General features: G+C 37.9%; 1 protein-coding gene across 1 annotated transcript in view; it reads left to right on the top strand.

Annotated features, from left to right (window-relative positions):
- Window positions 1-10,341: 10,341 nt before the first annotated feature.
- The window catches only part of LOC145983623 (nuclear receptor binding SET domain protein-like), a 282,177-nt gene continuing 278,999 nt past the window's right edge, over window positions 10,342-13,519 (top strand). The window contains exon 1 of the mRNA XM_083116686.1: window positions 10,342-10,437. Within this exon, the coding sequence (XP_082972812.1) occupies window positions 10,342-10,437 (96 nt within the window). The remainder of the gene's footprint in view (window positions 10,438-13,519) is intronic.

Raw genomic sequence — 13,519 nt, 5'->3', positions numbered from 1 at the left:
AAGGCCCAAATTGCAGGCCAGCTGGAAGCCTAAGGGTGCCCAAAAAAGAGTACAAATAATTTTTGTATTTCTCCTGTGCAACATTTTTTACATATTTTCACGATAACTTGTTTAGGCATTTTTTCCCATTTAATCTTGTCTTGAATAAAAAACCACTTTTTTCTTGTCTTTTACCCTAACCTGAACTTCTGGTTCTAATCTGTTCATTGTCCTAATATAGCCAGAAATGTTAGAAAGCATTATCGACAGCTAAATAAATCACTAGTTACAACATGGGGAGTTGAATTAAATTTTGAAGATAAGACAGTTTGACACACAAAACGTAATTTAGATGAACTACATCTGGATGAAATATTAGTAAATCCTGAGACTTGTTTTAGAACAGCAGCATTTAATGCTTGTTGGACATACTTATTACTCAACTTAAAAAGTAGTAAAAAATTCATCAAGTGCTGACCAAAGCAAAATTTAATGTAGAAAAATTATTCGCTAAAACATTACGAAATTATTGTGAATCTTTGTCTGAAGAAGACCCTGTTAGAAGGTGGAAATGTTACGTTTTAGTGTATAATTTTTTCTACAATAAATTTTGCCTTTGTCAGCATTTGAATGTTTTATTAACATGGAAACAAGGCTTAACAGTGTTACCATTAAAAAGTATATTTGAGGGCATGGATAGGCCTAATTTTGTTTTTCAGTTATTGTTCTGAAATGTATTTCTACAACTTCAGATAAGAAACTTTATAGTGTAGCGATTGTCCTCCACAATGAGTATGAGGATGATTTATCCTAAGGACTTAAGTTGTAAGTCAGGAATGTACTTAAATATGAAATTACCTCAACAATTTCCATTAGCTTTCCAAAGATTTCCAAATTCGTTTCATGTGGGCTTGCCCTTGATGATTTTGTTATGCCCCTTCTGAGACCATTCCATTTGTCCCTTCACTCAAGTGCATTGATTTATTTTAATTAAAATATTTTACAATTAGAAGTAATTGGAATACAGACACAGCAAAGTACAGTGTAGCAATTGAAAGAGTCCAATCAAGATTTCTTAGATTTTTAAAATACAAATTTCAGAAAGTTTACCCCACATTTGAACACTACGAAAACCTAATATATGAATGTCAGTTTACAAAGCTGTGTCACAGAAGAACGTTACATGAAATAATATTCTTGTGCAAGTCGTTAAATCATGAGTTAGATATTGAACATCTACTCTGCCAGATTAATTTTCGAATCCTGTCATCGAAAACTACACTCAAGAATGAAGTTTTTCTTATGAAGAAGGCTAGATCTGAAATTGAAAAGAAATCTCCATTGTGGAGAATGTGCACCAGTTACAATGAGCTTTAAATCAAGAATAAGACCATTGACATCTTTTCTATGAACCTTAGCTCAGTAAAGTCACTATTAACACAATGGCAATGTCTTAAACTTAAACACATAATTTCCTAATGGAATGCTGTTATAAAGTGTATGTGTGTGTGTGTGTATATATATATATCTATATATAAAATTAATAATTTCAAATATATTTTCATTATATTTTTTCATCTATTTCTATATTATATATGTAACTGCATTCACTATGAATCCATTATATGGCCTCTGTAATTAAGTATGTACCTGTTGAATTCAATACATAAATAAATAAAGTAATCATGTAAGGTGTGGCCGTGGTGGCTCAGTCGGTAACGCGTCTGACTACCATGCTCAAGGTCCCGGGTTCGATCCCCGGCCGGTTCAAATCCGGGAACTTTTCTAACGGTGGAAGTGGCCCCGGCGCCCACCCAGCGTCGAATAACATGGGTACCTGGGGGAAACCCTGGGGGGTAAAGGCGGTCAGGGGCGTGATGCTGATCACATCACCCCCACTCACGACCGGATCAAGAAAGTGTGGGGCGTTACCCCCACACCCCCTATACGCCTTCATGGCGTGGTGCTATGCACAGGGGAACACTTTACCTTTTTTAATCATGTAAGGTACCTGAACCCAATATGGTCTATTTGTCTATCTTCCAAGTGATAGGTGCTTATATCTCTAGTACATATTATGATAGCTCATAATTTGTACTTTATAACAATGTACTTAGTTTTAGACTTTAATCTAAAGTACTGTTTATAACAAAGGAAAAAATAAAACTATGTAAGGTGGGCTCAATATGGCCTACATAGGAAAATACCATGAAGGATATAAGAATTTACAAGAATTTTAATTTTTTTTTATTTTCCTAAACAATATACAAGATATGGTTACATAGAATGATTATTATTGTTATGTATATGGATGGATCAAAAAAGTAGTCAAACTACTTTCGGAGGTATGCGCTTATGCCCTGGTACCTGAAAATTAACCCAGGGTGTCAGTTCTGTGAATTTTTTATGGATTCCCCCACTTTTCTTTGATTCATCCTTTATTTTCAATTTTTTATTACAATAATTCACTGTGACATTGGCATGAATACCCCAATGTGAAGAACCAAATTTGTGCGGTTTTCCTGAACAAAGTTGGTTTTACATCATTCTACAAGGTAAGAAGATTAAGATAAAGGTTAGTAATAGTAGGAAGTAAATATGTGTTAGTGTTTAACATTAATATTAGTTATGAACACAGATACGAAATTACATAAGTGTGTAATTGGGTGGGTAATGTTTTGTTAGGATAAGTTTTATTGTGTGTCGTGTGCATTATACCGCGTTTGTTACAACCTGTCCCCTTTCCCGCGCTAGGGAGCGCTCGACAGTTTCGGTGCCAATGAGAAACGAAGAAAAAATCGTCTGCTGGGCAGCGAGGAGCGAATGGAAGCCAGAAGAGAGGCGCTTACGAAGACGCTGTTGGGACGTTGCGTATTTTAATTGGCTGCGTGGCTTTGACTTTCCCCAGCACCGAGAAAAGCCAGGGAGCAACTAGCACGGGAACCGGGACAGGTTGTAACAAACGCGGTATAGTGTTGATGAATGAGATGAGGGATAGACATTAACACGATTCTATGAATGTTAAGCAGGGTCTATGTTCTAGTATGTTATGTTTGAGATAGTGAGAATATTATTCGCTTTGAGATATAAATATTAATAATGGGAAGGGATATGAAAGAAGGAGTGGTGCTTGATGCAAGGAAACTTGCGGGAGACCAGCAAGAGTTGGTCGGACTGTAATGAACATCGGTACGACGGTTGGTACCTGGGACATCATCAGGAAGGAAAGAGGTAGGGAGGGATTTCCTGGGAAGTATCGGGTACTTTAGTACATTCGGTAGTGGAAATATGGAGAATTGTCAAGAATCAGTGAGAGAAGTTTGCAGAGTAGTTAGTAACGAGAATAAAGAAGGGGGTGTAAGATTACAGTTTAACAAAGAAACGAAAAAGAAAAATCTGGGTTAAATTCGGTTGGTTCCTGGGTCGAGTCATTGCAGTGTTATCCTTTGCCTTTCTCCGGGGAGGCGTAACCTTTTTTTGTTTCTGGCGTATCACTGTCTTGTGTATTAGTGTCTCCTCCTTGATGTTCCTGTGATAGGTTCTGCTTCATTATCCTCTTGGTGATCTTAGTCCGAAGGAAGGATGTCCTGTTGTTGTTGTTGAGTTTGTCGAAGGTGGATTCTTTGTGATCTTCTGGGGGGTATATTACATTCCGGAGGTAGGGGTTGAATGGGGAGGTGAGTGATGCCGGATTTGAAGAGGGAAAGTTCCTCTTTCGACACCAAGTTTGTTAAGTTGTTTAGTAATGTAAACTGCTTGGGATTTCTTATTAACTGGTACCTGTTGAAGTTTGGTAGCCTTTGTTTTAAATCTTCGATTTGTTTGTTCGATGTGTGGCAAAAGAAGGCTTTATGTTCCGGTGTGTTCGTCTCGGTTTTACATTTCAGGCATTTATCAGCCTGTCTGAGGTTGTGCTTATTTAGGTGTTGACCGTAGGGACCGTGTCCCATTAGGAAATGTATGAGACCTCTTGTGGGGTGGAAATGGTCCATATATAGTCACTCTTTTATGTTTGGAAGGAAGCTGTGAAGTCTCCTTCTTTGTGTAGCTTGTATCCATTCCTGTTGTCAGATGCTAAACAAGTGGTGGTGAATTTCTGGTACCGTGACAGGGCATATTCGAATTAGATTATAGATTTCGTCCTCTTGTCCATTTCTAAATTAATATTTTGATGCTCTAGTTTTAATGACAATTTCAATAGGCTGTAGGCCCGCAATCATGAGAAGAGCCAGGGTTGAGGTTGTTCTGAATGCACCCGTGAGGCGAAGAATCACTTTGCGTTGTGAAGATCTCAATCTTCTTTTAATGTACTGTTTACTGGTTTCCATGGCCCACAGGGGCGAGCCATAGGAAATAATGAGATATGTTTTAATGTGTGATAGTGGAAGCTTGTAGTTTGCGGAACTCAATCTTTTCCGAAGCTATTTTGAGTTTAGCATGATCACAGCAGTCGGATAGCATATTGATTGCAGTAGATGCTTTATCTTCGATTTCCCTTGAGTTACCAGAAGTGAGCATGATAATGTCATCCGCATAAGCTATGATCTGGTCTATGTCTGGATGGTCTTGTAGTTTCATAAGCACAGGCTCCAAGTTAGTATTCCAAAGCTCGGGTCCCAGAATGGAACACTAAGGACAACCTTTTGACATTATCTTACTCATTTGCAGATACGGATATTTGATGCTAACTTTTCTGTTAGGGAAATAACTTTTCAGAAGTAGGAAGACTGTACCTTGGCAGTTCATGTTTTTGAGTGTTTGAAAAAGGCTGGGCCACCACAAGTTGTCAAATGCCCCGGCGATGTCCACCATAATTCCCACCATGTACTTGTTTGGAGTGTTGTGTGTTGTACACGATAGCAGGCGTAATGAATCGTCAGTGCATTTACCTTTCGTGAACCCAAATTGTATCCCTGATATGGGCTTGAGCAGGAGAAATTCTTTGAGTATTTTTAGGATAAGTTTCTCGAAGAGTTTTTCCAAAACGTTGAGAAGGTATATTGGTCTGTATGAATTGACCCTGGTTTCATCTTTATTTGGATGTTTCCTGATGATTATTAAGTTTGCTTCCTTCCAGGTTTCTGGGAATGTCTTCTGAATAAGGCACTCATTAAATAGTTGAGTAATGTAAGGTATAAGTACTGGGGTGATTTCTTGTATTATTTCCACAGGAATTCCATCTGGTCCCGGGGACTTCTTCCTTTTCATGCGGTTTATTTCATTTTCTACTTCCTGGGTAGTGAAAGGTAATATCGGTGATTCTGGATATGGCTGGTGATAGATTTTTCTTGTATCCTTATTTTCATCGCTGTCATTTTCAGGTTTGTCTTCTGGTATGAAATTCTTCATTAGGAAGTTGATGGATGGTTTCTTCCAAGTCCTTTGTCATATTCGTGTTGTTCTCCTCATTAATTAAGGTGGAAATGGTTTTTTTATTTTTTTTATTTTGCTGGTAGCTATTTCATATGGTATGCCCCATTTATTTATTTCCAGATGTTTTTCGATGAAGATATTCCATTTTTGTGTCTTATAATTTAGTAGCTCGGTTTCATATTGCCTTTTTTTGGCACAGTAAATCTGGAGGTTGGCAGTTCTGTATTGTGCGATGATGCATTTTTGATATAGCTTCCTGGCTTTTTGAATTTGTTTCTTAAGGTTGGTTAGTTTCTTTGGCCATGGCTTCTTCTTCATTTTCCTTTGGTTATTTCTGGGTGGTGAATTTTGAATTGCTTGTCTGATGTTTGCAGAGGGTTCCTCTGCGAGCGTGTTGAGTGATTTTTGTTCAGGGATGATGAGTTTCTCTAGGAATTTTTGATGATCGATTTTTCTCCAGTTCAATATGTTCTCCTGGTCTGTCTGTTCAAGCTGATGTTGCCTGTAGATTAAGTCGAATAGTATTAAGTTGTGATCGCTTGTCGTGGCGAGATCTATAACTTTCCAGTTTTGGACATCGCCCAAGGTCCTTGCATTCGTGAGTGTTAGATCAATGTTGCTTGAGGCATACGCCCTTCCCCTGGAGGATTATATGGCTGATTTTTTACTTGTAAGTTGTGCTTTGAAATGAATTCCTCCATGGCTACTCCCTTGGTGTCGGTTTCTTGGCTGTATCACCATGGAGAGGAGGAGTTCGTGACAGCTGTGATTATGATCTTGTAGTTTTTGTACGCATTGGAGATCAGATCGATTTTTTCCAGATATGGGTCTATGTCATGGCTGAATTGAAAATAGCTATTTATTAGGATCCAAGAACAATGCTCGGAAGATATTTGAGTGCAATTTATGTGTGTGTCACAGAATTGTGTTATTTTGGTGACTGTTAGATTTCTGTTTAGGTTAATTATTGCTGCCATGGTTTGATTGCGGTCCTGAGTTGTGTGTACGTTGAGTGGTATGTAGGGAGTTTTGTTTTTGGATGTGTATGGTTCTTGCATGAGAATTATGTCAATGTATTGGTCTTTGCAGTAATTGATAGTTTCAAGTGTTCCAAGTTTGCTTCTTCCGGTGCTGATCTGTGCAACGCATATCTTCTCGTTTCCTATGAGTGCCATACTAATTGGTGGCACCGGGGCCATTCTTTTGTTGCTATGAACTCCATCCTCCCATGTGCCCTTACAAAGTCCATGTAAACATCGTCAAGTACCAGGGACTCTCCACGATGTCTGAAAACTGCCTCGGTTATCTGGAACAGCTCCTCTGTGGTGTCGGTAGGAAGGTTGTAAGTTTTTAACGTTATCCTGTCCACTGCTTCTGGTATGGGAAAGGTAATAGTTTTGCCCTTGGGATGCTTCTTCCTGACTAGTAGTCTCAGTGCAGTAATGAGAATGTCTCTCTCTTCTAGGCGTGAAAGTTTCAAGTTGTGTTCGAAGTTTCTATACATTAGGTACGGATCAGAGGGATGGGATGAGTGTTCTGATGAGGGTGATGTAGGTTCTGAGTCGGTATCGAGATCGGTGTCATATAAGTCAAGGGTGTCTTCTGCAGTGAGTTCAATTTTCTTGAATGTGAGAGGGGTGTGAGATGATGTGTCATTTGTAGGTGTTCATGTCAGAGCAGGTTTTATTACCTCAATGGGGTAGAAGAAGTTGGAAAAGGGTCATTGAGAATGGAATGGGTGTTTGAAGTGGATTTTATATTCTCCGATGGGTTGGACGGTTCAAGAGAGGTTGAAAAGGGTTGGGGGATTGAAGTATGTGCTATATGGGTACATGAAGGGGGAGCTTCTGGGTTTAGCGTGGAAGAGTTTACTAAATCGATTGCTTTTTTTAGTCAGTATACTGCCACTCTTTTAGCGTTTCTTTTTCTTCTACTTGGTGGATTTCTTTTCCTTTTTGTTTTAGGGGTGTTCTCCAAAGTCTGTCTTGTCCACTAGTCTTTGCCACATGAGGGTGTATGTTGGGCAGTCTTTGTTGTCTTTACTATTGCATGTTTTGTTCCTGTTCTTACATGGAATGCATGTTTTCGGTTGGTTTTTTTATCACAGTTTTGGCGTTCATGATTCTCATTCCCACAATGGGTGCACAAGGGTTTGTTTTTGTAGTATTTTGCTACGTGGCCCAGATCTCCACATTTCAGGCAACGTGCAACCACGATATAATCTTTAATAAATAGAGATAGGAATGGTAAATATACATTTTCTGTGCGGAGAAGGATTTTTCTAATTTTACTTGTGGCTTGTACCACTAGATATACTGTGTTCCTGTTACGGGGTCCTGTTTAAAGTCTCACATTGAAATCATTTATGTATTCTTCATATGGAATAGATTCTTGGAGGTTAAGGCTGTAAAATTCTGTGTAAAATTCCTCTGGGTCTTATTGGCCAGAACGTCATATATGATCAGAAGTGGGTCCTTTTTTCGAAGGTTTTCTGCTTGGATGTTATGTTTAGGAAGATCTTGATTATTAATTAATTTCTCGGCTTCTTCCCTGGAAGCTGTTTCCACTATCACCATTTGATTTGTGGTTCTTATGCTTTTGATTTTGATACTTTTCCTCACTGGATTTACTGTGGTGGTCAAAATTTCCTGCATCTTCTTAGCACTCATTTTCCTATCTTTGTCGTACATAAATACAGTGTGCTTGACGGTAGATGTGGCTTTCTGTATTTGTTATTGTTTGTTGGGTTTTTTTTTTGTTGATACAACCTGGGAGTATAATACGCCTTCTCTAGGGGTTGCAGATTGGACATGGTGATTTCTTTCTTGAAGGATTTTATTTACGGCATTGAGTGATTTGTTCTCCGACACTGTTTCTTCATGTACTTGTTCTAATTTGCTTATCAGTTCTAGGAGGATGGATTTTCTTTCTTCTGATATGTTTTTTTCTTTAGCGACGAGGGTAGTAATTTCTAACACCAGTTTTCTGTGCATTTCTAACTTGATAGTCTGAGAAACGGGAACACTGTCTATTGAACACGCCAGTCGTATTGGAGTTTGATGTCTGAACGTTGGTGCCTGGTGTCTGGGAGGAAGGGGTGCATGAGGAGCTGAAGGGGTTTGCAGGTGACGGGTTGAATGACATTTTACAGTGGTCCTGGGGCTGTTGTAAGGGCAAATCTGGTTTCCTTTTTGTCAGAGGATAAGGTGGGGGGAATGACGGACAGGGCCTCCCTGTCTGAAACCAAAGTGGGTGTTTTGCTTGTGGGTAGAATTTTTGTTTTCCATGAAGGATATGCGCAAATGTGACATTTGTTACTCTTATGTTCACGTAGAGTGTGTGGAAGTCAATAAGGTTGATACAAAGCCTTTCTTTCATTTGCCCATACTGTGATGTGTAATCCGTGGTTTTCTGGTAACAAATTGTGACATGTCACTCCATTGTTTATTTGTTTGCAAAGATTGTTATTTATTTGTGCAAATCTCATGTGTCATTATGTAAATATAATGTAAGTGTAGCTATCAATATACTTATCTACCTATAAAAACAACATTGTGGTACTTTCTTTACAATTTCTGTTGCATATTTTGATGCGAAAGAACAAAATATGTGACTAGGCCATATTGGGTGCATATCTGCCCATATACCCTAAATGTAACTTTTTAATACAATCTTTCTTACATCCATGTTTTTGTTTAGAATTGACTCTAATTTTCAGTAAACATCCAGAAATGTTCCCTCTTTCAAATCTTGCCATTAGTTTTACCTTTCTGAATTTGTACATCATTAGAGACAATCTATGGTCATATTGAGTTCAGGTACCTTACTTTTTGCACAGAAGATGGAAATGATTTCCGTGTACTCCCAAACATTTTTAAGGTATTTTGAGAAAGTTCACTTAAAAAATCTCCTCCACACACTTTTGTACATTTTTTTTACATAAAAATCCTTTCTTCTAAAATGTACTTATTTTGCAACATTAACTTATCCAAACTCAACAGTTGTTGGTTTATAATTTATCGCCTTAGCAAAATACACAGAAAGCAATATAATTTTTTTTTCCACGTAGCATATCCACCTTAATGAAAGCAAACACTGACATTCATGGCAGCCAGGTTGGTGCCATGTTCAGATGACATGAATCTGTTGTTGGTGATCAGAATTTGGTCTATTCCCATGCTCTGCAGCATGCTTATACAAAATAAATGACATAACCTCAGCTTGGAAAGCTACCAAACGCACTATGCGCTTGATTTGAGGAGCTATACCTATGTGATTTCACCAGCAAGAGTTGTGGGTCCAAGACAACTTGGCTGTGCATTTGAGTGGCACATTAGCTAACTCAATGCACTGTATTTGAATGTAATCTGATATGTGTGGGGCAGTATACTCCTACCTTATTAAAACCAATAAGTTGCTGACCAAGGCAGTTTATTAAGATAAAAACACTTAACACGTAACGTTTCGACCCTCTATCAGGGTCTTCCTCAGACGAAGAACTAAACTAAAATGAAGAGAACTAATAATGTACTAATATTTTTACTTAAAAAAAACTGTGACTTTTTAAATTGTGGCAAAAATAGATGTAACATTACAATGTCTATTTATCATAGTGTGGAAAATATTGCACTCAAGAAATATGCTTTTTCTTGAACTCCCTCTTTCCATTCCTCGTCATCTATTTCTTTTTAACCTTTTGCTATTGTGTAGCACTTTAAACTCATTAAGACCAAAGATCATTAGATGAATTTGATGATGGGACATGCGCAAAGAATACCTATGTCCAGGGCGGGACTTGAACCAAGGAACTTCAGTGGAGAGATCTAAGTTGATCACTCAACATGCTCAGTTACTGAGCTGGTGATTTGATGATTGAACTTTAGTTTCGGTTTGGTTTGTTTACTAAGGACAGCAGTGTACACACATGTCCCCCCCCCCAACTATTACATTTTTTTCCTTCTAATTCCAGCTCCCAGAAGAAAATATCACATGCAGTTCTTTAATGACAATGGGGCAAGGAGTTGGTTGTCAACAACGTCTATCCTTGAATACAAGGGTGTGGAGGAGTTTGAAACTATGAGGAAGGTAAGATTCTTTACATTTCAAGTCTGACTTTTAATTTTTGCAGGTGACATAAAAGATTTCCCTCATTAATTTTTTGTAAGTATTCTCATGTAATTACTCTGCATGGAGATAAGGAAAAAGGGTATGAGGGGACACTTAAGGAGAAAGGGGATGAGAGGATGTTATGGATTTGTAAAGCAAGAATTATTTTTACCATCTTTGCATCAGTAAATATCGTAACTAAATTATCAGCGGAGCCTCGTTTGTGAAAACAGTCTTCAAACCTCTCTGAAATGTAGTTTCTTCTCATTTCAAATGGTCTATGAAATTTACTCTTGCCAAGGTTGTAGGTTTATGAGAGAATATGGAATATTTGTTTGTGAAATATTTAGATAATTGTGAAGAACAATAATTTTTTTGTATATACACAGTGCACAAATTTGAAATCGTGACTGGTGTTGTAAGAAATAAACAAGTGTTCACAGAAAGTTACTTACCTGGGATCATTCAAAGTTGGATCCTCCTTCATCCACACATTGTTGCACCCTGCTTACCAGTGCATAGGATTGCTGGAATTCGTTTTGTGTAATGCTGTTTAAAATCCTTGTCATAGCCTTGTTGGTACATCATCAAAATAGGAACCTTTCAGTGCAGCTTTCAGTTTAGGAAATAAAAAATAATCACACATTGCCAGATCCGATAAATAGGTCAGGTGTGACAACACACAGATTGTCTTTGAGGTCAAAAAGTTCTTCACAGTCAGAGCCTTGCAACTTGGGGAATTGTAATGAAGCAGAAGCCAGCTGCCATTAACCCAATATCCGAGGCTCACATGTGTTATTTTTTGCACAAACATTACAGTACCTCAAGATAAAATGCAGCAGCAACAGTCTGTCTGCAATTTTGATCTTCAGTAATGATTGTCCTCACTTTCTCAACCAATTTCAGTGTTCTTGCCATCCTTGCTGCACCTGGATGCTTGTCTTCAATTGGCTGCCATCTGTCACTGTGCCATTCAAATATATGTGTACGGGATAAACAATTGTCTCCCTAAACTTGCTGCAACATGTGAAATGTTTCTGTAACATATTGACCCAGATGTGCACAAAATATGATGTTTGGTTTTTGTTCCATGTTGAAATCACAACGCACTTCGATGACACGTGCCCACACTCAACATTGCCACACTCAACGATATTGTTCAAGATCAACAAGCTCTGCATCGATTATCCTCATCGATACCCCTCACCTGTTTTCACTACAGAATGCTTGCACAGTGGTGCCACCTACTGAGAAAAAATCAGTCGCCACTTCAAATTGCCGCACTGTGTATAGTTCTCACTTTTGTGTGTATTGAGCATTATCAGCTGCAGAAAACAAAGGAGAAAAATGATTGCTTGCATTTGGTAAACAGTAGTTCAGAAGAAACTGTTTCGGCGTATCCTTACACTCAGTCACATCAGTCAAAACAAATTATTTTCATTGTAGCATTGGTCATTACAGTCAAGAAAATCCAAATAAGTACTTGGTGAGTATAAAGATTAAATTGAGTTAAAAAGCTGGGTTTAAAATTAAAGAAAACTTGTACAGAAACTTGTGCAAGAGAGTGGTGGCAATTAGGGGCCAAGGGGGTACTTTCCCTTATTTTTTTTTCCACTTTTGCCCCCGCACTATACTAAACCTTATCTACCAAGGGAAAGTAAACTGTCCTTGCCCCCTAGCTTTGGAACCCAATCACTGCCACTGTTTATTTCTCTTCATACGTGGTAATTCTTAGGCATTTTGTTTTCACTGCAAAATAGCAATGAAATCAAGTATACTGGGTGATTTTTTTAATCTGAATCATTTGAATATCTTGAAAAAAAAAATCATCCTACAAAAAAATGTTCCAAATAAAAAGTTGATAGTTTGGAGGGGGAAGTTTAGTGGTGCAACAAAAGAACACCCCCTCCCCTTCTTGTAGGTGGGGCGGGGGCAACTTTGAAATTTAAAATAGAAACCCCTATTTTTTATTACAGATTCGGATTTTACGGAAAAGAATACATAAGTTTTGTCTGAAACATTTTTTTTCGATTCATGATAGATGGCGCTATAATCGACAAATTCTCATTTCTTGAATGCCTCTTGACTTTGTGACTGCAGCACTCAGTTTGCAAGATTTTTTTGGTTTGTTTTCATTTGAGCTTTTTGAGGTGAACAATTCAAAACACCCTATTTGAGTCCATTTTTATTTAGTCCCTTGGCCTCCCCAATGGCATATTTGTAATGTTGTTGCCTTATAATAAAGGGGTCCTGGGTTCGATACCTGGTGGAGGCACATGGTGGTTCGGATCCCAGTTTAAACTGTAGGTCCTGTCCCGATTAACTTATCTATGCATATAATGGACTTAAAACAACAAATCAATCAATCAATCAATTATTTATTCCCTTATAGGATGATATTCCAAGCACTTCAGATTTAAACAGTGCTTGTAGGACACTCGTGAAAAAATGAAGAGCAAATTTACCTCAAATTTGCCTTTTCAATAACTTTTCACTAATTCTTGTCAGATGGAAATGTGGAAAATAAATATCAGGTGTTTAAAATTATATTTTAGTAGTTTCAACATATATATGCAGACAGACTTATTTTGCAGAAGAAACATAGAATATAATAAAAAAAATTACACACACATATTTCACTTCAGACCTGTAGCCAGAATTGACCTCCGGAAAGGGTGGGGGTTGTCATGGGTTATGAGTAGAGCCTGGATTTCCATGCACAAACAAACAGCAAAATATGCATGCAAATATGCATGAAAAATATAAACAATATGCACTAAGATATACAGGAACAATATACAATTATTTTTTTTTCCAAACTTTTTACCTTAATGACCTCTGTTGCAATGAACTATGAACGTCTTCCTTAGGTTTTCTTCTGTAGACCCTCTGTTTATCAGTGAGAAATGTTTTGTAGATCGAGAAGTTCCTTTCTACATCAGCAGAAGTCACTGGTGCATGTGAGAAACACCAAATCTCCTCCTGTGTTAGGTCCTCTTTCAAGTCCACATTTTCGCCATTCAGTACATTTGCAATGTCACAGATTGTTCTGTACCTGGAA

The sequence above is a fragment of the Lepisma saccharinum genome, chromosome 2 (assembly GCF_977018435.1).
Source record: "Lepisma saccharinum chromosome 2, izLepSacc3.1, whole genome shotgun sequence".
Lineage (NCBI taxonomy): Eukaryota > Metazoa > Arthropoda > Insecta > Zygentoma > Lepismatidae > Lepisma > Lepisma saccharinum.
Note: the sequence above shows the minus strand (reverse complement) of the source record. Positions and strands in the feature narration are given on the sequence as shown.